The sequence below is a fragment of the Vulpes lagopus genome, chromosome 5 (genome assembly GCF_018345385.1).
Source record: "Vulpes lagopus strain Blue_001 chromosome 5, ASM1834538v1, whole genome shotgun sequence".
NCBI lineage: Eukaryota > Metazoa > Chordata > Mammalia > Carnivora > Canidae > Vulpes > Vulpes lagopus.
The window spans coordinates 533,052-558,825 of NC_054828.1; the positions used below are offsets into that span (position 1 = coordinate 533,052).

Below are 25,774 nucleotides of genomic sequence, written 5' to 3' on the forward strand. Positions count from 1 at the left end.
CACCCAGAAAAGCTACTCTCCACCTAGTGATATATTAACATGTAAATCAAATTACCATCCTCCAGGCTCCCATCTCACTCAAAGAAAACGCTAGTCTTTTCCATGGCCTACAAGGCCCACCATGTTCTACTCCCACATTTGGGATATCATCTTCTACTACTCCCCACTTCCCTCTCTATACCAACTACATTGCCTTTGTTGCTCTTCCTCTAGCTCATCCAGCTGACTTCAAGCTCAGGGCCTTTGTTCTTACTCTTTTTTCTGCCTGGGATGCACTTTTCCCAAATACCTGTATGGCTCATTCTCTCAATTCCTGCAAGTCTCTAGTCAAAATCACTTCAGCAAGGCCTTCCCTGCACACTTTCTTATTTATTTCTAAGTTTTAATTTATTTTTGTTTGTTTGTTTTTGTAAGTTTTAATTTCCATTTAGTTAACATACAGTGTAATAATAGTTTCAGGTGTACAGTATTCAGCACTTTCAGTCAAGACTCGGTGCTCATCACGAGTGCACTCCTTAATCCCCATCACCTATTTAACCCAGCCCCCCACCCACCTTCCTTCTGGTAATTTGTTCTCTTTACTTAATAGTCTGTTTCTTGGTTTGCCTCTCTTTCTTTTTTTTCCCCCTTTGCTCCTTTGTTTTGTTTCTTCTTTTTTAAGTTCTTATTTAAATTCTAGTTATTTGACATACAGTGTAATATGACTTTCAGTGTACAATATAGTGATTCAACACTTCCATACAATACCCTGTGCTCATCACAACAAGCTTGTACACATATTTAAATTGCATCCACCCCTTTCTTTTTTTCTTTTATTTTTTAAGGAAGTTTTTCTTTAAATTTTATTTACTTTTTTGAGAAAAGAGAAGGCACGAGCAGGCACGAGCAGGGGGAAGAGGAGAAGCAGACTCCTCACTGAGCAAGGAGCCCACACGAGGCTGGATCCCAGGGACCTGGGATCATGACCTAAGCCATGCCAATGCAGATGATGGTTAACCGACTGAGCCACCCAGGCATCCTACAGTCACCCTTTTTACACACTTTCGCCCTCCATCTCTGGTTGACTTTTTTCCTTGCTACTTATCCCCTCCTTATATTTAGTTCACTTATTAATCTTGTTTATGTACTCTTACCACTAGAATATAAATTCCATGAGACCAAGAATTTTAACCTGTTTTGTTCACTGCTATATCCTCAGAATCTAAAATAGTACTCAATAAATATGTGCTGAATGTGTGGGTAAAAGAATAATACCGGAATCTTATAAATTAATGAATTAAGCAAGTAGCCCACACAACTAGATATGAATTGTGTCATTATCTACTCCTTTGCCTTCACACAGATTTTTGTAACCACCTACGTGATAGAATTATTTTATTCCATTTCGTATTATAGGAAAACTGTAAATTTTTTAATTTTATAGAGTTTTGTGGTTTTTCGTGGATTTTTTTTTTTTTTAGTACATCTCATGGAAATACACAACTCTTACAGATTTTCATTTGAGATTTCTTAAGGCTTTCTTCAATTATTTGGTCACAACCCAGAACTGGATGAGAATAGGAATAGTTAAGAACTAGATTATAAAGGATCTTGTATCTATTGTAAAGAGATTATGTTTTATCCTGAAAAAATATGGAGCAATTGAAGGGTTGTAAACAGAGTCACATGGTCAGATTTACATGTTGGGAGGTGAACTGGGAAAGTGGATTTGACAAGATGAAGCCAGAAGCAGGAAAACCAGTTATGAGTTTATGAAAATAGTGCAAGTGAAAGGTGAAAAAAGCATTCCCTGGTAGTTCCAAATATTTTCAGCTCCAACTTTTCTCTCCTGAACTCCAGACCTATATATTCAACTGCCTGTTTGAATCTCCTTTGGGAGGCCTAATAGGCATCTCACATTAATACATTCAAAATAGAGCATTTGCCCAACCTCCACCCCCCACCCCCACCCCCCGGCTCAATTGGTGGAGCATTGCAATTCTTACTGTGTGTGTGTGTGTGTTTTTAAAGATTTTCATTTATTTATCCATGAGAGACACATAGAGAGAGACAGAGAGAGAGAGAGACAGAAGCAGGCTCCATGCAGGGAGCCCGATGCAGGACTTGATCCCAGGTCTCCAGGATTACGCCCTGGGCTGAAGGCAGGCGCCAAACCACTAAACCACCCAGGGATCCCCTGCGTTGCAATTCTTAATCTCAGTGTTGTGAGTCAAACCCCATATTGAATGGAGATGACTTAAAAAAAAAAAAAAAGAGCAGTTTGTTTCCTTTCTAACCTATTCTTCTCTTAGTCTTCCCCACTTCATTTAATAAACAACCACATATCAAGTTGTTCTCATCAAAATTAGGAGTCATTTTGATTTCTCTCTTCCCACCACTTAGCCCTGAAAACCTAGACACATCAGATCCTCTTCCAAATTCTTTTGGCTCATCTTCCAAAATATAGCCTGAACCCTCCCACTTTTCATCATTGGTATCATTACCTACCACCTTAGTCCAAAGCCACTTCCATCTGGAGACCATTCTAGTGCTCTCTTAACTAACTGGTTCTCCTACTCTTACCTCCTCTCAACCTTCTGTAGTAGTTCATTTTCCAAACAACTGCTGAAGTCATTATCTTAAAACATAATCCCCTGCTTTCACATCTAGTGACTTTTCCTCAAACTCAAAATAAAACCAAAATTCCTGCCTACCTAGCTGATCTCATCTTATACCATTTTACTCCTCAACCCCATTCTATACTTTCTTTCCATGCTTTAAAATACATGAGGACCACTCCCACCTTTTCTTGAGCAATTCTATTTAGACCTCTTCCCCTAGCTCTTTACATGCCAACTCCTTTTTATCATTCAAATGTCAGGGGTGCCTGGGTGCCTCAGTTGGTTGAGTGTCTGCCTTTGGCTCAGGTCATGATCACCAGGTTCTGGAATTGAGCCCCACATCGGACTCCCTGTTTGGCAGGAAGCCTGCTTCTCCCTCTCCCACTGCCCCTGCTTGTGCGCATGCTCTCTGTGTCAAATAAATTAATAAAATCTTAAAAAAAAATGCTTATCATTCAAGTGTCAGTTCAAATTCCACCTCATTAGGAAGGACTTTACAAGCTAAAGCACCCACCCTGTGAAAGACCCTCTTTATTAAACTACGCTCTTTTGTTTTCTTTATGCAGTGACCACAAACAAAGGCATCTTTACCATTCTGCTGTTTATTACTGTGTCTCCTCCTGGGACAGAAGCTCAGTGAGAGCATGGGTTTTATCTGTCTGGATCCACAAATACACCCCAGTATCTACAGAGCCATGGTAGATATCTGGCTCATAGTAGATGCTCAGTAGACCTATTCAGTGGCAGATGACAGAACAGACCGAAGGTCAAGCCACGACCTTGGAAAGAGGGAGGATAAGGACCTTAAAGACCTGAGTGAGGGCAGCCCTGGTGGCTCAGCGGTTTAACGCCATCTTCAGCCCAGAGCCTGATCCTGAAGACCCGGGATCGAGTCCTGTGTCTGGCTCCCTGCATGGAGCCTGCTTCTCCCTCTGCCTGTGTCTCTGCCTCCCTCTCTCTGTATCTCTCATTAATAAATAAACTTTAAAAAAAAATTTTTTTTAAAGAGCTGAGTGAGGCTGTGAGTTCCACAAAGGCAGTGTTCAGTTCACTGGTGACTCCCAAGCACTGGGCCTTCTTGACCCATAGATGAGTAAATATTCCACAAACAAATAAAACGAGTAAGTTTCAGTGACCCCTTAGGTCAGAAAAACAAGATAAGGAGGAATTAAAGACGACCTCAGGGTTCTGGCTTGAGCTAAGTGTGCATAATAGAGCTGGAATCAGAGTCGGTCTGTCTCACCGAGTCTTCTTTCTGTGTACTGCCTAGATGGCTGATTCTGAACCTGGAGAAAGAAACTATGACAACATGTTGAAAATGCTGTCAGACCTGAATAAAGACTTGGAAAAGCTACTGGAAGAGATGGAGAAGATCTCAGGTAGGAGGTTTCCCCCCTTATTTCCAGTAGCTCAAATTCTTCCCCCACTTCTGAGCTCAAGTCAACTGCCTTAACAAGGCCTTCCTTGACCACCTCTCAACTTCTAGACCATGTAACTTCTGTACCACAAAACAGACACTACCACTATATTTAATGCCTTGAAGTATTTTCTGGTTACTTTATGTGTGTCTGTATCTTTTTTTTTTTTTTTAATTTTATTTATTTATGATAGTCATACAGAGAGAAAGAGAGAGAGGCAGAGACACAGGCAGAGGGAGAAGCAGGCTCCATGCGCCGGGAGCCTGATGTGGGATTCGATCCCGGGTCTCCAGGATCGCGCCCTGGGCCAAAGGCAGGCGCCAAACCGCTGCGCCACCCAGGGATCCCCTGTGTGTCTGTATCTTATTTCTGCAACTGGACTCTTACCTTCCTGAGGGCAGAATAGTGATTTCTTTTTTGTCACTGGGCACGGTACCAGACCCAAGCTCAAGGACTCAGCAAATGACAGTGTTACTATAATACCTGTGAACAGAATTGAACATTCTATGAATTGTTTAAATAAAGAATTCAGAGTAATAGTGCTAAGACTGATGAGGTGCTGAAGTGGGAGGTACAGTCAGCTCAGTGGAATAAAGTCGGCAATGGACTTGAACAAATCTCTCCATTTTGGGAAAAGAATATTAGTCTGTTATTCAACATGTTTCCACTAATTGATAAACAGCCATGGTAGTAACACAATCATAATTTACTTCTCTATTTTTTAAGCTTTTATTTTTAAGTAATCTCTACAACCAATGTGGGGCTTGAACTCTTAACCCTGAGATCAAGAGTCACATGCTCTACCAACTGAGCTAGCCAGGCACCCCTCATTTCCCCTTGATTTTACTTAAGAATTTAAATGGAAGTGAAACTGAAGAAATTCTTTATTTTTTCATTTATTTTTTTTGAAGAAATTCTTTAAACAATATTCCTTCACCATAAAAAAAAATACATTAACTTCTATAAGATTGTTCCAAAATTAAGGAAGTTTGTGGGAAAATATTAAAGAAACTCATGTTATTTCTTCAGCTATTTCATTTATCTTTGTTTAGGGTCTAATAATACTAATCAGTAACATTCAGTATTTATTAAATACTAGATGCTGTTCTAAGCACTTTACATGAAAGAGTTCATTTAATCCTCACAACATTTTTATGAGATATAGAGATTTTTACTATTCCTGTTTTACAGATAAAGAAACTAAGGCACAACTGCCATTCATTATACTAGTGTTTGTTCGTTATCAAGTACAAATAACATTTATTTTAGTAATATTTACACTTACATTCTGTTCTTGAATCATAATTCTTATAGTTGTTGAGATTTATAGTAACATTGTAAATAAATTCAAATAGTTCAAATATTTAAACCTAAGAACTATAGCTATGGATATCATATTCCTTGAATTTGCAAAGGCTTAATAATATGTCTACATTCAGGGGCAGCTGGCTGGCTCAGTCCATAGAGTATATGACTCTTGATCTTGGGAATGTAGGTTTGGGTCCCAAGTTGGGTATGGGATTACTTAAAAATAAAATTTTTAAAAAAGAATATGTCTCCGTTTATAACTGGATGGTAATTTGGTTAGATTATTATTTTCTTTACAACTTAGAGGATGTTTCAGCATTTTGTAGCTCCTTGGAATAGTGTGTGGGGCCTGCTCTGTGTTTTCTCCTAAAAGTGACTGACTTCTTTTGCCTCTAAGATTCTTTATTTTGGAAGTTCTGTACTTCACCAACATAAGTTTGGTGTTAATAATCTCTAATGCTTTTCCTGGGATACATTAGACCTCTACAGCTGTAGACTTTAGTTTTCCCTTTTTTTTTTTTTTTTTTTGAGAGAGAGAGAGAGAGAGCATGCACACACAAGCGAGGGGTGGGGGCAGAGGGAGAAGGAGAGAGAGAATCTTAAGCAGGCTCCATGCTTAGTGTGAGCCAGATGGAGAGCTCGATCTCACAACCCTGAGATCATGACCTGAGATGAAATCAAGAATTAGATGCTTAACTGACTGAGCCACCTGTGCACCCTTTTTAGTATTTTTTATAAGAACTTTTTCACGTATCATATCTTGAGATACTTTTTTTTTCTTAAAGACTTTATTTATTTGAGAGGGAGAGAGTGAGCAAGAGAGAGCAGGAGTGGAGTAAGGGGCAGAGGGAGAAGCAGACTCCTTGCTGAGCAGGGAGCCTGACACAGGGCTCCATCCCAGGACCCTGAGAACATGACCTGAGCTGAAGACAGATGCTTGACTGAGACACCCAGGTGCCCCTTGGGCTATTGTTTGTACTATTTCTTTGATTTACTTCTTCAGAAATTCCAATTATCCATATTATATACATTTCTTTTTGTATTGTCTTCTTTATCATCAGCTCTGTAATCTGTTTTATTGCTTTGTTATTTTCCATTTTATTTTCTATTGGTTCCTTCAGACTATTCCTCTAGTCCCTGACCGTGCTGTTGAAGAAAAGATTGTTCGTTAAAAAAAAAAAAAAAAAAAAAGATTGTTCGTTTTTTGTTGTTGTTTTTAAGATTTATTTATTTATTCATGAGATACACAGACTGAGAGAGAGAGGCAGAGACACAGGCAGAGGGAGAAGCAGGCTCCTCACGGGAGCCCGATGTGGGACTTGATTCCAGATCCCAGATCCCGGGATCACGACCTGAGCCGAAAGCAGGAACCCAACTGCTGAGCCACCCAGGCGTCTCTGTTTTTACTCTCAGATGTTGAACACTAATTTTATCATACCCCTCAGTTCATGATACGTTATGATCATTGGCCCATGAGGGACCCCTCTAGTTTAATTTTTTATTTATTCTCTTATTCCCATAACCCATTCCCTTTCCTCTCTCCCATAGGCAACAATTCTAACATGTACTTTTTTGTCTGTCTGTTCTTATGAAATGTATTTTGGTATTTTATAAATTTATTTTACATTTTTATCAATAGTATTGTGTTATATGTCTCGTGCTATGTTTTTAATTCAGAACTATATATGTCAGCTCTTTCCAAGATGCTGTGTGTACATCCAATCTATTACTTTTAAATGCTGAAAAGTATGCATATGCAGTAGTATACATCGTTCATAGCCAGGTTGGACTAAGCCACATGGGTGATAACATGGAAGTTAAAGCTCAGCCCATCTATAGGTCTTGTGGATGAAGACAAATTCTCAGAGAAGGGCATTTGGGCCAAGAAAGCATCTCAATATGTATTTATTTTTCCATATTTGAACTTAATTGGATTTCTGGGCTTTTTCCTTCTGCCTTCCCTAATTTTTTAAATTGTTTTATTAAACCTTTGCATCAAATGCTTTGTTCATTCACTTTTATTCCTTTATAAGTCATGAAAACATTTGAGGCTATGGATTTATTTCTAGATATTTTTACTGCAACCCCTAAGAACTGATAAATCATGTTCTTGTTTTTTATTGTTGTCACCTTTATTTAGGTATAATTTACAAACAATAAAATAAACACATTTTAAGTGTGCAGTTCACTGAGTTTTGCCAAGTGTATACACCAGTGTAACCAACATGACTGTCAAAATACAGAATATTTATGTCACTCCAAAAGTTTTTCTTCTGCCCCTCCCCAGGACCAGGCAACAAATGATATAATTGCCTAGAGTTTCATATAAATGGACTCACACAGTATATATTCTTGTGTTTGGCTTCTTTTGCTCAGCATGTCCAATCAGTTTACTATCATCAATGTAATGGACCTGCTTGATGTCCTGGAAGAGAATAGCATTAAAGGCCCCTGTCCACTAAATTACGGCATAGAGCTATAATGAGTTGATATACTTGAGTTAGGATAGTGAAGATGTGTTGTTAGCCTTGTCAGCAGAAAACAAACTGCTTCTGGTGGCCTTTACTAATAAGTATGGAGGAAAAAAAAATGCCAGATCAATAGCTGCGTATCAGATAGCAGAGGATGTGTTAATCTGCTCAAGCAACAAAACTTCATCTAGAATAGCAGCTACAATTGGAGCCACCACCTGACTGAGTTTACAGTAATCCACTGCATTCTCCAAGATCTGTCTTCTGTACAGGCCAAATTAGCAAATTGAATGGGAATGTGGAGAGAATTACCCCCTGCATCTTTCAAATCCTTACTGGTGACACTAATCTCTACCTCTCCAGGAATGCAGTGTTGCTTTTGGTTACTGCTTTCATGGGGAGAGGCAGTTCTAGTGGTTCCACTTGGCCTTCCCTACCGTAATAGCCCTCCCTCCATGAATCAGGGAATAAATGTGGGAATCCTCCCAATTGCCAAGTGATCTATTTCAATTATACATACTGGAACAGTGTGCTCAAAAACCACTGAGCCTCTGTGAGACAGACCTGAGCTAGAGCTCCGTGGACAACCTGACCTCCCCTAAGCCCCTATTCTGACTGGATAGATCACTCTACTGACTGGTAGTGATATTCTGGGTCTCCAGAAATTAGTATCAATTCAGAGCCATTGTCCAATAATTCCCCACAAGATCTGATTATTTCCCTTTGCCCAGCATACAGCCCTGCAGCAGTATTGTTAGGGGGTCCCTGTTCCTAAAGCTGATGGTCATGGAAGGAAGAAATATAACTAAAAAGTAATTACTTTTGATGCGTACTTAAGATTGAATAGTTTAATGTGGTACTATTAGATGGCCAGAAAGGGAGCCTCGTTTAAAATAAGGGATCAGGGCAGCCCCAGTGGCGCAGGGGTTTAGCACTGCCTGCAGCCCAGGGTGTGATCCTGAAGACCCAGGATCAAGTCCCACATCAGGCTCCCTACATGGAGCCTGCTTCTCCTTCTGCCTGTGTCTGGGCCTCTCTCTGTGTGTATGTGTGTCTCTCATGAATGAATAAATAAAATCTGTAAAAAAAAAAAAAAACTGGAAAAATATAATCCTAGAGCTCAAAGAAAAATCAAGACTTGGAGTCAGAGTTAAAGCACCATGTATTCATTCATTCATTCATTCATTCATTCATTCAAGTAGTTCCTGAATGAACGCACGCTAAGCCCTGTATGTAATTTGCTTATAGTCTAATGAAATAAATACATAGACATATAAATGCAGTATACTATATTAATTTCTATAATAAAAGGATAATAAGTAAAGTTCCAATGGGATTTGGAATAGATGACTGAAATCTATCTGGTAAATTATGGAAATTTTTAAGAGAAGGCATGGAGCATTTCTCTGAAACAGGAGTTGTTAGGAGATTCCCAGATAGACAGGTGATGGGCAAGGTTTTCAGACAGAAAGAACAATGTGTGCCAAGGAACAAAATTAGAAGAAAGAAAGGTGGTTGGAGGGGCGCCCGGGTGGCTCAGCTGGTTAAGTGTCCGACTCTTGATTTCAGCTCAGGTCGTGATCTCAGGGTCATGAGATCAGGCCTTGATTTGGGCTCTGCACTGGGCATGGAGCCTACTTAAGATTCTCTCTCTCCCTCTGCCCCTCCCCGCCACTCACACACTCAAAAAAAAAGAAAGAAAGAGAAAGAAAGAAAAGAAAGAAAGAAAGAAAGAAAGAAAGAAAGAAAGAAAGAAAGAAAAAGAAAGAAAGAAAGAAGAAAAATAAAAAAGCAAGTCCATTGGATTTAAGATTCAACTACCGCAAAATAAACTACAAGTGGAAGTTGTAGAGAATAAATCTCAATGAATCATTTGGGGTCGGATCATGAAAGACTGTACCACACTAAGAAGTCATTCTGTAGTCAACTGGGAAATATTGAAGAGGCTAACTGGGGAATAACATAAAGAGATAGATGTTTTAGAAAGATCCTATAGCAGTGTGGAGGAGATTGAAAGCTACCTCAGCAATGGTCTCACAGATAAATATTACCAAATACAGAGTTGGTGGTATAGTGGTGAGCATAGCTACTTGCCAAATACATGAAATGATGAGCCACTGTGAGTGAAAATCCACTCACAAGAAACAAGAGTCACATATATGGTCACAGGCTATAGAGGATGTCAGATGCAGAGTGTAAATAGTTATATATAAAAGGGGTAAAGATGCAAGTACAGAAATGAGCATAAAAGAAATTGGAGAATAGACAGATTTTTTTAAAATAGAGCCTCTCATGGCAGAGGCCATGGCCTGGCGGTTTAGTGCTGCCTTCAGCCCAGGGCAGGATCCTGGAGAACCGGGATTGAGTCCCGCATTGGGCTCCCTGCATGGAGCCTGCTTCTCCCTCTGCCTGTATCTCTGCCTCTCTCTCTCTCTCTATGTCTCTCATAAATAAATAAATAAAATATTTTTTAAAATCTTTAAAAATAAAAAAATAGAGCCTCTCAAAAGGAAAAGTAAAATTGTAACGTAAAAAAGAAATCAACAACACTTGAAGAGATAATCAGTTGGAGTATAATGCATCAAGAAGAGATAAAGAAAGTAAAAGTATGAAGAGAGGAAGAGACTTGTGATATGGACCAAGAAATCCTAACCTATATCTAATTGGGAGCACAGAAAAAAAAAAAAGACATTAAAGACAATGGAACAATAACACTATCTAATAATATAATGTCTGTGAATTTTCCAGAACTGATGAAAAATTGAATCATAGATCCAATAAATAGAACACCTCTTGAGCAAAATAAAATGATACCCATATGTAGATACATAATAGCAAAACTTCAGAACACCAAAGACAAAGAGAAAAACTGTAGGAAAGCAGAGAGAAACCTATTGAGGAGTGACAACTGGAGTGGAATTCTCAGCAGTAATCATGAGAACCAGAAATCAGTGGAATAATACCTAAGTGTCATAAAAACACTATTGACTCAAAATTATGCATCCAGCAAAGTTATCTTTCAATAATGAGGGAAAAATAAAGACATTTGCAAATGAACAAAAACTGATAATATTTGTCACAAAGACACCTGCCTTAAAGAAACTACTAAAATTTTTACTTAAGTCAGGGGAATATGATCTCAGAAGGAAGGTCCAAAATGCAGAAGGCAATGGAAAACAAATAAAATGTTAAGCATATAGGTAAATCCTGAATAGTTCATGAAGTACATGTTCTCCCTTCCACGTTACTTCCTATGACAGTGTGGCTAAGTTGTCTGCCATCTTTAGCTTCCAATAAGAGCTCCCTTACTTCTCTGTAAATCCTTATTGGCAGACTTTTCAAACTCCAAAACCCAATGAACAGGGTGTTCAAGGCACTTTAACCTTGTGCTAATACTTTCCTCAAAATCCTTGCAGCTTTTCTAGCTTCCATCCACTGAAATATTCCAAAGCTCCTCCTACATCGTAGGGTTTGTTGCATCATGCTCTGGTACTAAGATCTATTCTAGTTATCTACTGCTGCATAAGTTAACCCAAATTTTGTGACTTAAACGTTTATTATCACACAGCTTCTGAAGATCAGGAATGTGGGAACAGCTTAACTGGGTGGTTCTGGATACATTTTTGATAGGTTTGCACTCAAACTGGCCATGGTTTCAGTCTCCAGGTATTTGACTAGAGGCTGGAGAATCTCCTTCCAAGCTCATGTAGCTGTTGGCAGGAGGCTTTCTGTTTGGCCTCATCGTAGGGCTGGTGATGACATGACTTCCCCTAGAGCGACTATGTGCACTATAATATGTATGATAGAGTATAATACTATACATGCATATACATGAAGCAGCCCAGGACAGAAGGTACCATCTTTTACAAGCTAATGTTAGAAGTGACATGCCATCACTTGTGCCATAGTTAAATCATCATGCAGGCCTACTGTAGTATGATGTGAGAGAGAACTATAGAAGGATGTGATCACCGGAACACAGGGACTACCAGAATACCTTGGAGCCTGGCTACCACATTTATGTCGAGCATCTAAAACCTACACTATTGGAAATAATAAAGCTTAGCAAGGTGGCTGCGTGTAAGATCACTACACAAGAGTTAACTGCATATTTATTTAATAAATAAATAAAATATTTTTTAAAATGTGCTCTAATTCTTTGTTGCTGGTATGTAAAAATGCAGTTAACTCTTGTCTCTCTCTTTCTCTCTCTCTCTCTCTCTTTTTTTAAGATTTCATTCATCCATTCATGAAAGGCACAGAGAGACAGAGAGAGAGAGGCAGAGACATAGGCAGGGGGAGAAGCAGGCTCCCTGCAGGGAGCCCAATGTGGGACTCATCAGGATCAGGCCCCAGGCTGAAGGCAGGCACCAAACCGCTGAGCCACCCGGGGTGCCCTAAAGGCATTTACAGTAACACACCCACACCGGCTTGTGCTCACATCTGTGAATTCCCCTGGAAGAAATTTAACAAAAAATGTACAAGGCCTGTATGCAGAAAGTTATAAAACTTAACTAACAGATCCTAAAGATCAAATAAATGGAGCTAGTGACATTTATCAAGAGAAGGACGTAAAGCAATCGGTGTGTCATCCTAGGCTTTAAAGTGGTTTCAGACAAGTTGAGCAACAGATACACCAGAGAGCCCAGAAACAGACACACATACGTGCACACACATAGATGCACACCTGACAGTCTCATACACACATGTACACACACAACACACACTCTCATAAACACACACACACGAATTTTTATATATAACAGGTGAAATGGCAGATCAGTGGAGGAAAGAAGGGACTGTTGTATAACCAAGCTGGAGAAATCGGTTATCCATAAGAATAAAAATTAAAAATGGATTCCTACCCACGTATACACACAATAGCTTCAGAATGATGAAAACTTAAGTGTCAAAAATAAGTGTAAAACTTGGGAAGAAAATAGGGACGAGTATCTTGTGACTTTGGGGGTGAGGTTGAATTTCCTAAACAAGAGGCAAAATGCTAAACACAAAATAAAAGATTGATAAATTGAGCTACATTAACATTAGGAACTTCATCAAAAGGTAATTTAAAGATTTTATTTATTTGAGAGAAAGAACACAAACAGGGAAGGGCAGAGGGAGAAGCAGACTCCCGCTGAGCGGGGAGCTGCCTTGGGGCTGGATTGATCCTGGGGCTTAATGGGTCCTGGGGCTCAGTCCTGGGGCTCCTGGGTCTTGACCTGAGCCCAAGGCAGACGCTTAACCAACTGAGCCACCCAGGCGTCCCCATCAAAAGGTAACTCAAATGTCACTTTCTCAGTGAAGTGTTTGCTGAGCGTCCTTCCTGAAATTGCAGATCAGACCCCATCTCCCTGCCACTCCCACCCTTCCTTCACTGATTTATTTTTCTCCTTAGTACTTATTTCCTTTTAACATACTAAGTTTACTTACTGTTGTTTATTATAAAATAGTCATGAGAGCAAGATTTTTGACATTTTTTCTCCTTGCTCTGTCCCTAGAACGTAAACAGGTGCTGACGCATACCGAGTGTTTAATCATTTTTGTTTTTATTTTTTTTTATTTTTTTTTTGTTTAATCATTTTTGAATGGATGAATGTGTCTTAGCTCCCTGACTTTTTGTGCATTTTAAGAAAGCATGTGTCTTAAGCTTCTTGACATCTTCCTTGCCTACAACAGTGCTAACAGTGAAATAGGCATTGGAATATGATTGCTTCCTTTGGTACCTGCCTGCATGGCACAGTGACAAAAATGTGTGGGTGTTTTTCAATTTGTAATTGATAATAGATCATAGATAATCCCCTCTCTACTATAGTGGCTCCTTCATTTGTTGTTTTCTAATGATTTTGGTTTTGTTTGTCCTTTAAAAAAAAAGATTTTATGTATTTATTCATGAGACACAGAGAGAGAGAGAGAGACAGGCAGAGGGAGGAGCAGCTCCCCTGTGGGGAGCCCGATGCGGCACTCGATCCCAGGACCTCAGGATCATGACCTGGACTGAAGGCAGAGGTTCCACCGTTGAGCCACCCAGACATGCCTGCTGATCTGTTTTTCTTACGGTTCTCTGGCAGAGGGGTTGGCTTATTCCTCAGTTCACACTGTTATCATCACTGATCCAAATAACAATCTTCACTTATCTGTTTACCTTTTTTAATTTCCATTTCTCTTTTTGTTTATCCCTTTTCTATACATTTTTGTAAATTCTGTACCTTTGTTTTATGCATATATTTTTAAGTTATGTAAACTATATTGCATTATATCTCCAACCTCTTCCTTACTTTTTAAACTCAACTGTATTATGAAAATCTCTTTCAGTTGAGTTCCAAACTGTCTTCATATCCTTGTTAGTCTTTTGGGTTTATTCTCGTGGTCCATAAGAAGCAGCATACCGTAGGCAGTTAACAACATGGACCCTGGTGGGCCGCCTGGCCGGCTCGGGCAGTAGAGTATATAACTCTTGATTCTGGGGCCGTGAGTTCAAGCCCCATGCTGGGCGTAGAGCTTACTTAAAAATAACCAGGGCAGCCCGGGTGGCTTAGAGGTTTAGCGCCGCCTTCAGCCCAGGGCGTGATCCTGGGGTCCTGCAATCGAGTCCTGCATCGGGCTCCCTGCATGAGCCTCCTTCTCCCTCTGCCTGTGTCTCTGCCTCTCTCTGTGTGTCTTTCATGAATAAATAAATCTTTAAAAATATAAATAAATAAAAATAAATAAATAAATAAATAAATAAATAAATAAATAAATAAAATCTTTAAGTAACTAAATAAATAACCAGGGTCTCCTGGGTGGCTCAGTTAGTTAAGTGGACAACTCTTAGTATTGCCTCAGATTGTGGGCTCACAATCGTGGGATCCACTCAACAAGGAGTCTGCTTCAGATCCTCCCTCCCTCTCCCTCCCACACACTCTCTCAAATAAATAAATAAGATCTTTTAAATAAATAAGTAACCAATTAACTAGCCTGAATGTGAAGGGTAGACCTATAAAGTTATTGAAATAAAATATAAATTTTTTATTTTAAAAAAAAAAGATTTATAGGGGCACCTGGGTGCCTCAGCAGTTGAGTGTCTGCCTCTGGCTCAGGTCGTAACCCCGGGGTCCTGGGATTGAGTCCCATGTCGGGCTCCCTGCAGGGAGCCTGCTTCTCCCTCTGCCTGTGTCTCTGCCTCTCTGTGTGTGTCTCTCATGAATAAATAAATATTTAAAAAATAATAAAATAAAATAATAAAGTAGGAATGTTGACAAGGGCATTTTCAACTAATATTATGTACTTCTCAAAAAATATGCCTATAGGAAAATTTTTCCATAGGATAAAAGTGTCTTACTAGGTTTGCTTTTATTTTATGGTCACTGAGTCTTGAACCTGGGCATGTTTCCTCTGCTTTGGCCTTAGGAAACTCAGAGGTAGAATTCCACCTGCCATGTGGTACCACATGAGATTCATTTCTTCAAGCTCTTTTTTCCTCCTGAATTCTTATTTCTTACTCACCCTAACCCTTTGCCGAATATCTCAATTATTCACTTTTAGTAAGAGTTTGTCCTGTCTTGAACACTCTAATATGTCCTAGGCAATTAACATATATCATCCATTTAATCTTCGTAGCAAGCTGTGAGACTGGGACATTGTCCTTTACAAATGAGGTTAGTAAATTTAAGTCACTTGTTCCTGACCACATGCATAGCAAGTGGAGAGCCCAGAAGCAGACTGCTCTGACTCCCACGTGCATGTTCTACCTGCTGTCCAGGTGGTCTACGTACTAAGAAATAGGTTCCTGGGCGCCATTCCCAACCTGCTAAAAAAGAATCTGAGTTGTGGAGGGGCCAGTGATCTACATTCAGGTGTCCCAAGTGACTCCCATGCACCCGAAAGTGCAAGATTTCCTGCACAGGCTGTATAGCTATCTGCCCTCTATCTGCTGAGATACTGCACATAGTTTTTCTAAGAATTTTTCCCTAACCAAACAGATATTACTTCATGTAAGACGTCAAGCCTGTCACGCTGCTGACCTTGATTGTGTGTAGATATTCATGTGTAATTGTTATTACTCTTCCTGCCAATCCTTCTCTGGTGAATTTTCTTGAAGACATAGTTTTCCAAAGTGTCCACTATGTTTTAGTCCAGCAAAGAGGAGTTTTAAGGGGGTGATGTTTGGACAGTGGTTCACGTCATGCAGGAGGGAGATCCCCTTGTTCCTTGTAATTATGGAGGGTGGAACCACACCGGTGAGGTGAGTGCTATAGAGAGGTGGGATTTCTGTACACTTCCATTGAATTCATAAGAGAAGCATGTGTTTACCTATAGGCCTAGGGGACATTGACCTTGAGCTGCTCTCAATGAGAAACAGCAAGAAACTCAGTGCAGGGCAGCCCTGATGGTGTAGCGGCTTAGTGCCGCCTGCGGCCCAGGGTGTGATCCTGGAGACCTGGGATCGCGTCCTGCGTGGGGCTCCCTGCATGGAGCCTGCTTCTCCCTCTGCCTGTGTCTCTGCCTCTCTCTCTCTCTCTCTCTCTCTCTCTCTAAATGAATAAATAAATAAGTATTTAAAAAAAAGAAAAGAAACTCAGTGCAGGGGTGAGCACCAAATGACATCTAACATGGGATGCAGCAAACCTTCCCAAAAGGAGGAGCCCCTGAACTGGCCTTGATGAAAGCGCAGAGGCACCCAGATAGAAGTGGGCAGGTGCCCCAGGCCACTATGCATAAGGTAACATGAGGCTCAGGGCCTTGCTGGAGTAAGAGTAGTAGGCCCCCTACATGAGCTTGGATCAGCAGTATGCCTCCTCGGGGTTCAGCCTGCAACCACTGGCTGTGAACTGCAGATGGGTAAGGACTTAGGTTTGCTCTAAGTTTTCCTAATATTTTATATTAGACTGGCCTCCAGCCTTAATGTCATGGGCTGATGTATCCAGAAGTTAAGACTTGTGTGAAGTCAGGGAACTTTCAGTACTGCTCTGCGTAGAGAGAAGTTTTAATAGGGGTTTTTATGAACCCTGTAACATGGAGCCTACCAGCCTTCCCTCCTTAGCATAACTGGGTAACTCACTGGGATCTGGTCCCTGGGATGCTTGGCATGGTTGGAGGCATCTGGGCCTCCTTGGGGCGCTCTGAGCCACAGCCCTACCCTGTGGCCTCATCGGGGCCTGTCTGGTTGTTGCAGTGCAAGCCACATGGATGGCCTACGACATGGTGGTGATGCGCACCAACCCCACGCTGGCAGAGTCCATGCGCCGACTGGAGGATGCCTTCCTCAACTGCAAGGAGGAGATGGAGAAGAACTGGCAAGAGCTGCTCAATGAGACCAAGCACAAACAATAGGCCCCTGCCCACCCACGGCCGCCACGCTGCCGTCTGCCGGAGCGGAGGGGCCCTGGGGCACAGAGCCTCCTCTGCTGGCAGAGCAACAGCAACCGAAATATATAGCTGTATGAATAGTACTTGTTTCTCAATAAACTTATTTTTAAGGACAACCGAGGACCCCTTTCTGTCCTACCCAGCAGCTTTCCAAACCTTGCAAACAAAAAATGAGAATTATAAGATGCAGATGCCTTCAATGAATTAAATATATTTAGTGCCAGCAGCACCGAGCAGAATAAAAAGCAAAAATGGGGCTGGATAGGGACAAACCAGGTCAGACGGTGGGACGGGCAGCAGTAGTCAGTCAGATTTATTTGCCTTCCTGTGGTGGATTCCAAAATAGGTAAAGGGCAACATCATTCATTCATCCTGGGCACTGTCCGAGGTGCTCACAAATGTGACCGTATGTTCTCACAAGTCTCCTGAGTGACAGATGGTCGTTATCCCCATTTCACAGAGGAGAAGAATGAAGGTAACGTCGAGGTCTGTGGCTCACGGGAAAGAGCTCGGGAGAAGCTGGGCCTCGTGTAAAAACCGGCGTTGGTGGGAGGTGAGGCTGGCTTCCAGGGCAGAGCAGGTGGGAGGGACCCCCCCCAGGGGTGTGAGCCCAAGGGGTCCTGGCCAGGCCTGGCAGGGCCTAAAGGCGGCAGAGTGGTTCCAGAGACAAGGTTCTAGGCCTTGGGGACCAGTCGGACAAAGGAGGGCTCCAGAGTTCCCAGAAGAGCCAAACAGGCTCCTGAGGCCTGACAGGCGAGGACATTTCCGGGGGACTTCTCCATCCCTTGTCCCCCTTCCCACTCCCTCATAGACACCCTGCCCAGCTTGAAGCGCTCGCTCAGGACAACACACAGGGATGTGACTGTGTTTCCAGCCACCTCTTCCTCCACAGGCCAAGTCCTGGTCCTTAGGGCCACATCAGTCCCCGGCTTGGAGGCCCCGCAGCCCGCAGCCAGGCCTTCTTCCCAGGCCGGGGGTGCTGTGGGACCAAGTCCTAAGGAGTGGACTGCGCTGGGTGGGCAGGTGGGAAGCGGCTCCCGGGAGCAAGGAGCCTGAGCCCCAGGGGAGAAGCCTCTGTTGGGGGCGATGCAGGGGATCAGCAGCCTTATCCTAACAGAAAAGCGAGGTTGTCCCAGAAGCCCCGGCAGAGAGTTCTGGATCCCCGCCACCGTGGGCGGCCGGGGTCTCGGGGGCAGCCGCTCAGAGCGCAGTCTGCAGGGGGTGCGCGGCGGGCAGGGTCAGCACGAAGGGGCAGAGGACTCCCCTGCTCCCCAGGGGAAAGGGCTGTAGCTCCCGGGCCTGGAACTGCGCGGTCCCCTCAGACACCGTGAAGGTGGCGGTGACCTGGCGGTTGAGGCAGTAGATGGTGTCGCCCAGCGCGGCGCAGTGCAGCGGGGCGGGGGTGGGCAGCGGCAGGGGCGCGGCGCGGCTCCAGGAGCCCGTCACCGTGTTGTAGCGCAGGACGGCGGCGCCCACGCCGCGCAGCAGGTCGAAGCGGTACAGGAAGCCGCCCAGGGCCACCATGTCGCTGCAGCGCCGGTGGCTGGCGCTGTAGGGACACTCGTCCCACGCGTCCTTCCCGGGGCTGTACCTGAGCAGGCGGTAGGAGAGGTGGCCGCCGGTCACGTAGATGTCCCCGCGGCAGGCCACGGCCTCGTGCGCCACCGGGAAGGAGCCCGCGGGGAGGGGCGCGCGCGGCGTCCAGGCATCCGTGCGCGGGTCGTAGCGCTCCACGCTGCGCAGACACTCGCCGCCGATGGCGTACAGCAGCCCGTCCAGGGCCACCAGCTTGAGCTGCGCGCGCGCCTGCCGCATGGGCCGCACCTGGCTCCACACGTCGGTCAGCGGGTTGTAGCAGAACACCTGGTCGGAGCAGGCGGCCGCGGCGCCCGAGCCTCGCACGCCCCCCGCCAGGAACAGGTAGTTGTGCATCGTGCACAGCGCGCAGCCGCGCAGCGGGGCCTCGGCCGGCACCGGCGTCAGCGCCCGCCAGGTGTTCTCGCACGGGTCGAGCACGTGCAGGTGCGGCCGGGCGGCTGCCTCCGCCTCCGCCTCCGCCCCCGCGCCCGCGCCCGCGCCCCCGCCGCGCGTCCCGCCGCCCTGGTAGGGGCCGGGCAGCACCAGCACCCCCAGCACGGCCTGGCCGCGCCCCGTGCGGAGCCTCAGGATGCGCTCGCGGGCCGCGCCGCTCAGCCGCCGGTACAGGGCGGCGTCCCCCAGCACGCGCAGCAGGTCGTCGCTCAGCAGGGCGTAGGGGTCCCGCCCCGGCCCCCCAGCCTCCCAGCTCCCCGGACCCGGGCGCGTCGGGGCCCCCAACACCGCCCCCCTGCCTGCAGCGCGCGCCTCGCCGCCCGGGGCCCCGCCCCGCCACCCGGGGAACACCGCCACCGCCTTGCTGGCGTCAGGCTCAGGGCTCCCTGCGACCCCGGCACCTGCGCCCCCCACACCCCCCGGGGACCCCGCGCCCACATCTGAGGAGCTATCCGTGACCACCGGGCTGAGGGCCGCCCCTTCGGGGGCAGAACACTCTCTGTCCTCAGGGGCCTTGCCAGGGCTGGGATCCCTGGGGACCCGGGGAGCTGCCCTTGGGGCCCTCCCTTGGTGTCTCTCCTGGCTGGGGAAAGGGTGACTCCTAAGAACCATGGAAATAAGGTTTGCCCAGCTGCTTGAGAGCTGCCCCTCCTGCTTGTCCTTGCAGAGAGCCACCCTGTGCTCCTGGGGCGTTGGCCCCGGCCCACTATTGGGGGCAAGGAATGGGGGGTCCTCTGCTGGGCCTGGGGTTAGGACTGGGGCTGGGGTTAGGGTTGGGGATGAGTTTGGCGCTGGGGCTGCAGCTGAGGTTGGTGCTACGCATGGGGTTGGGGCTGGGACTGGGTTTGGGGTTGGGGATGAGGCTGGGGATGGGGCTGGGGCTGCAGCTGGGGGTGGGGTTGGGGTTTGGGCTGGGGCTGCCCCTACACTGGCAGTTTCATCTTCCGCAGGACACTGGCCAACTCTCAGGGACAAAGAGTCTGAGGGAGAGGAGGTCGGAGGAGTTGGGGAAGGTGAGGGTGGCAGGGCCGGGGATTTGTGAGTGGGGGGACCCCCTGCCTCCCACCCGCCGCTCTGCACCCCCAGGCCTGGGCCAGAGAAGGAGCCGTGTCCTGAGCCCCGAGCCTCCACCTTGCCCTCCTCGGCAGCGTCCGGGGTCCCCTGTCCCCGAGGCAAGAGTGGGTGTCCACCCCACGACCCTGCTGGCCTCGGGCCCCTGGAGCCTGGGGCCTGGCTGACGCTCCCGGGGCCCAGGAGCTCTGTCTGCGCCCAGGGCCAGGCTTCCTCGGAGGCAGGGGGTCCCTGAGACTGCGGAGCAGAGCCTGGGGCTGCTGGGAGGCCGCGGTCCCTGCGCCCTGTGGCTGCCGCTCCCCCCAGGGGCACGGTGTGAGCTGCAGGAGCAGGGGGCACCTGTGGGGGAAGAGCAGGCCCCAGGGAGCCGGCGGCATCCACCGCGTCCCACACGCTCAGCACAGCGCCCTGCCGAGCAGGGTGCACCTTGGGGAAATAGGGGTCTCTGTCCCCCAAGCCCTGGTCGGGCAACCACCGCCGGCGGCTGCGGCCCCTCTCCAGGGAGCCGGGCAGCCCCGTACCTTGTCGCGGGGGGTTGGGGTCCTGTTCTGCGGTGTGGGCTGTGGCCTGGCTGGTTGGCACCTTGGCTGGGACGCCACCTGCCCCCACTTGCCCTTCCATCCTCCTGCCGGGGCTCCGAGGGGTGAAGTGTATCAGGAGGGGACCAGAGGCCCCCCCTCCGCTGCTCCTACCCTGGAGGGCAGCACCCGGCCTGAGAGGCTCCCTTCCTTTACCTCTGGGGGCTTCTCGAGGGGTGTTACCTTGCTGCTGTCCTGAGGCCCCTCCGCGGGTCACCTCGCCAGGTGTCTGGAGTGGAGGTGCTGCTGTGGCGACCAGACCCCCCCCTTCCCGCAGTGTCTGGTCCCAGGCCCCGGCTGCAGGCGGCCTCCCCTGGCTGCATCCTGGCGGCTCCGACTCCCCCTGCCCCGAGCCGCGGCCGTCGCCGACCTGGGACATCAGGGGCAGGGCTGGCCCTGGTCTTCCAGGCTGAGGCTGGGCTGCGGGGGTCGTGGGTGCGGGTCCTGGAGCTTCCCGCTCCCGCCCAGAGCCAAACCAGTGCAGGGCGAGTGCGGTGGCCGCCACCACGGCCAGTGCCAGCAGCATGAGCGCAGGCCCGTCCCAGTCATCCTCCGTGTCCCAGCCCCAGCCCAGCCCGGACCCCGGGGCGCCCTGGGTCATGGTGCGTGCTGCCCACAGGTGAGGGGCGCCTGCTGAGGGGCCTCACTCTGTGTGGCGCCAGGGGGAGCCCCCCCGAGACCGCATGCTGTCCAGGCGCTCTGGGAGCTCAGGGACCCCGCCGGGCCCACCTGCCCCCTCCTTTCCCATAGGTTCCAGCGGCAAGTGCCATCATCCTTAGGACTGTCCTGCGTCTCAGCCAACCTGCCTCTGCCTGCGGACCCTCCGACCCCCAGGCCTCCTGCACAGCGTCCCAGCTTGGAACCGGGGCGCCTCAGGCTGTCGGGGCAGAGTTACCCACCAGGAGATGTTATCTGCAGCTTTAGCAACACGATGCAGCCGATGAGATTACCAGAAACCCAAGAAGCCCATTCCACTGCGGGGGAGAGGGGGGGGACAGGAGAGGCGCAGGCCGTGGGGCCAACCCTGCAGGCTTGTCTCAGACGGAGGAGGGCACGCATCCTCTCGCTAAGCTCTGCCCCGCAACGTGCACCTCCTGTCACCTGGGGGAGAGGGGGTGGACTGGGACTTGCACTGTTCTCTCCCAGAATGCATGAGGGCCTGGGAGGGAGCAGGCCTAAAGCCACTCCCTTCCTCCAGCAGCCTCTGGAAGTCCCTCATCCTGAGCTCAGAAGAGGCAGGATGGAGTTTTCAAAAGCAATGTTCTAAGCTGACAAGAGGAAAAAAATGAACAAAATCAAACCCAAAGTTGTATTTCCTTATTGGCCTGATTATCCCAATCTGCCTGCCCTCTCCAGCGCCTGCTGGGCTTCCCCTGCACCCCAAGGGCACCTGCCTGCTCGGATTCCTCTCGTGCCCCCAGAAAGCCTGAGCCCAGCCTGCCTCAGCTCCAATGCCACAGCAGCCAGCCCCCAGGGGCCCTCCAAGACATCCGCTGACCCCGTGCGTCGCCCTGGCTCCTGGCTGCCCATCCCATCCCCTGGCCCTCCCCCATCTTTGCCAAACCACTGCAGTCCGCTGTCCTCCATGGAAGTCAACCCCTCACAGGCCAGCACGTAGACACCTGTGCGGGCCATGCACCTGGCCTGCCTTGGCCTGTTTCACAGGTACGAGCCACGTCTTGTCCACCTGCTCCTCACTTAACCCGAGGCACATGGGGCCCAGACGTGAACAGGAGCCAGGAGTCTCTGGGACAAAGGCGCCCCCCCCCAACATGTATTCGTTTCTTTTTCTAGGACACAGGACCTCTCCCTGACTCGGACACTGAGGAGACGGCCAAGGAGCATCCCTGGCACCCAGCCCGGGTTCCACTGGACCTCAGGTGCGTCACCCATCTGGTGGCTTCCCAGCTCCCCAGAGCGTATTAGATTGACAGTTAGAGGGTGGAAGGCGGGCCCAAGCTTTAAGGTGGACCTCAAGTTGGTGGCAGGCTTTATGGACATTGTACCTATACCCGTCCCCGTCCCAGCCTCTGTCTCTTGGTTGTTTGGGGTCCAAAGGCCCTGAAAAGACAGACGTGACATGCCCTCCTTACAGGCCACGCAGAAGCCCGTCAGGCATCTCTACCCAGCTTCTAAAGACACCTGTCGTTAGCGGGGCCAGGCTGCTGTCCGAGACCAGAAGCGTCACTGGGTGATGCCCTAGGGTGTCACTGTGATCACGGAGGAACCAAGCACAGGAAATCACCCCAACCAGCCTGACAAGGTGTCAAGGACCGTCATGGGTCTTGGTGGCACACAGGCGACCAAGGACGGGTCTCGGGCCATCCTCTGTGGAAGGAAACCAGGGGTGGAGGGGGGTACTCTGCTGCACGGAGACAGTCCCCATTGGGAAGGTGGCTGAGGACATCTTCCCCCCCAGCTCCTCGGAGATTCCCCTTCCTAAGGTCCCGGGGAAAGCCCACGGTCACGGTCGTGCCACTGGGAGCTGCGCTACGAGACGCCAACACAGCAAAGTTACCGTCGAGGGGAAGGACAAACATGCAGCAGGAGCCTTGGAAGGTGTCCTGCGGGCGCGCCGCCCCTCTGAAGCTCCTGTTCCTCAGACACTGGGAACAGGAGGAGACGCGCGTGCTCCCGCAGCCACGCACCCAGTGCTGGGGGCCTGAGGGTAGAAAGTGGAGGGCACACGCACGCTGCTCCACAGCCCTCCTCGGGCCTGAACGGGGCTGGAACACTCGGGAAGAAAAGCATGTGTTTTCTTTTTTTTTTTTTTTAATTTTTATTTATTTATGATAGTCCCAGAAAGAGAGAGGCAGAGACACAGGCAGAGGGAGAAGCAGGCTCCATGCACCGGGAGCCCGACGTGGGATTCGATCCCGGGTCTCCAGGATTGTGCCCTGGGCCAAAGGCAGGCGCCAAACCGCTGTGCCACCCAGGGATCCCTATGTTTTCTTTTTCTAATGTGCTGACATGATCCAAGTAGAGAGCTAACACACATAAAATGGCGTCCCTTTTTTTTTTTAATCTTTTTTTTTTTTTTTTTTCATTTTAAATTATTTAAGGACGCCTGGGTGGCTCAGCAGTTGAGCCTCTGCCTTTGGCTCAGGACGTGACCCAGGGTCCTGGGATCGAGTCCCGCATCAGGCTCTCTGCATGGGGCCTGCTTCTCCCTCTGCCTGTGTCTCTGCCTCTCTCTGTCATGAATAAATAAATAAAATAAAAATAACCAAAACAAACAAACAAACAAAAAAACAGTGTGGCACTCACACAAGGACGGACATACAGACCGGGGGAAAAAACTGCAAGTCCAGAAATAAATCCGGGCTCTGTGGCCAGTTGATTTTTGGCAGGCATGCGAAGGCTATTCAACGGGGAAATGTTGGTGTCCGCGAACATGCTGGATCGCTGGATGTCCACACTCACCCCGCGCACACAGGTTGACTTCATGGGGCGCCTGCGCACTCAGGCGGGGAGCGTCTGCCTCTGGCCCAGGCCGTGCCCCCAGGTCCCGGGATAGAGTCCCTCATCGGGCTCCCTGCAGGGGGCCTGCCTCTCTCCACGTCTCTGCCACTCTGGGGGTCTCTCAAATAAATAAAATCTTTAAAACAAATTAACTTCAAATGGATCAACAACCTAAGTACAGGAGCTAAAACCATAAGCTCTTAGAAGAAAACATACGGATAAATATTCATGAAGTTGGTTTTAACAGTGGGTTCTCTGGCCCGGCCGGCCCCAGCCCCACATCCCCGCAGCCAGGCACCCGATGACTGCAGCGGGGCCTGTCATGAGTGCTCGGGCGCCGGAAGAACCTCAGGGTGGCCCCACCGGGCGACCACCTCCCTGCCCAGTCGGGACCTGGTTCCCGCAGAAGAGGAGGAGCCATGGCAGCGCCATGGCCGGCAGCCAAGAACGGCTCCTAGAAGGGCATCCAGTGAGGCGGGCGGCCGCGGGCACAGGGCCACCCCAGGCAGAAGACGCCGGGCCCACCCCAGACAGCATGGCCCGGAGCAAAGCCTCCCCACTGACGGCCAACACGTGGTCCCACGACAAAGCCAGAGACAGTGCTGTGCGAATCATGAGTCACCGAGTCGGTTTCGGCCGGCTCTGTGCTCCGCGGGGTGTCTGCTTCTCTCCCTGTCCCCCACCCCCACCCCCTAAAACGAATAAATAAATGTTAAAAAAAAAAAAAAAGCAACTACATTTCCGTGCTTTTCCGTATTTACTGACAAAACTAGCACACAAGGGGAGCCACGTTCACCCCCGTGGCAGGGAACCGCGAGGGGACAGCTTCCCACCCAGCGCGGGGTCCCAGCACCCTCCGGGGACAAAACCTAGCACCACGGCAGCCAGCTCGGGGAGGCCCTGTGGGGGCCCCTCCAGGGTCAGGGGAGGGCCCAGCCACACACAGCCCGCGGCTTGGTCCACCAGCCAAGCAGCGGCGTGTGATCGCCACGTGCCCCTCACCCTGTGGGTTCTGCATGTCACCAAAGCAGGTGAGCTCTACGTCCAGCCACCCTGTGTCACTCCCTCCACCATCGCTGTTCTGGTCCAGGGAACAGACCCAACCCCGACCTACAGAAATATAACCCGTTCCTAAACTGGAAACTCAAAACCCTAACCTAGCCTCTCCTCCCCACCGTAACCTACACGGTCGATACAATTCCGATTTCAACGGATTCTCAGAAATTCACCTAGGAAAAACAAAAGTGTAAAATTATCCAAGCAATTTTGGAAAGGACGCCAAAAAAGAAGGGACTTGCCATCAGGAATCAGAAAGCACTAGAAAGCCACAATAAAACATGAGCATGTATAAAAAGTTCATTCCTCTTTACAACAAAAATTACCAATAAGAAAATAGAAAGAAAAATTAACAAATCAAAAACACAAGACCCCCAGAAGAGTTACCATGTGTAACAAAAACATCCTGGACACCTGGCCGGCTCAGTCAG

At 48.0% G+C, this 25,774-nt stretch overlaps 2 protein-coding genes across 2 annotated transcripts; one reads left to right on the forward strand and one right to left on the reverse strand.

The window, feature by feature from the left end:
- Window positions 1-3,870: 3,870 nt before the first annotated feature.
- On the forward strand, window positions 3,871-17,109 carry SYCE3 (synaptonemal complex central element protein 3). Its single transcript, XM_041754231.1, has 2 exons — window positions 3,871-3,979; window positions 16,952-17,109. The coding sequence occupies exons 1-2, from the start codon at window positions 3,871-3,873 to the stop codon at window positions 17,107-17,109; spliced, it is 267 nt and encodes an 88-aa protein (XP_041610165.1).
- A 1,236-nt stretch (window positions 17,110-18,345) lies between these two features.
- Window positions 18,346-19,788, reverse strand: KLHDC7B (kelch domain containing 7B). The gene has a single exon (XM_041755209.1). It carries the CDS (start codon window positions 19,786-19,788, stop codon window positions 18,346-18,348), a length of 1,443 nt encoding a protein of 480 aa, XP_041611143.1.
- Window positions 19,789-25,774: the final 5,986 nt, after the last annotated feature.

What these genes read in the sequence shown, in the direction of transcription:
- KLHDC7B (XM_041755209.1), bottom strand. Translation starts at nt 19,788, where the DNA reads ATGGTTCTTAGGAGTCACCCTTTCCCCAGCCAGGAGAGACACCAAGGG.
- SYCE3 (XM_041754231.1), top strand. Translation starts at nt 3,871, where the DNA reads ATGGCTGATTCTGAACCTGGAGAAAGAAACTATGACAACATGTTGAAA. An exon ending in AGAGATGGAGAAGATCTCAG is followed by an intron (nt 3,980 to 16,951) that starts GTAGGAGGTTTC and finishes TGGTTGTTGCAG; the next exon opens with TGCAAGCCACATGGATGGCC.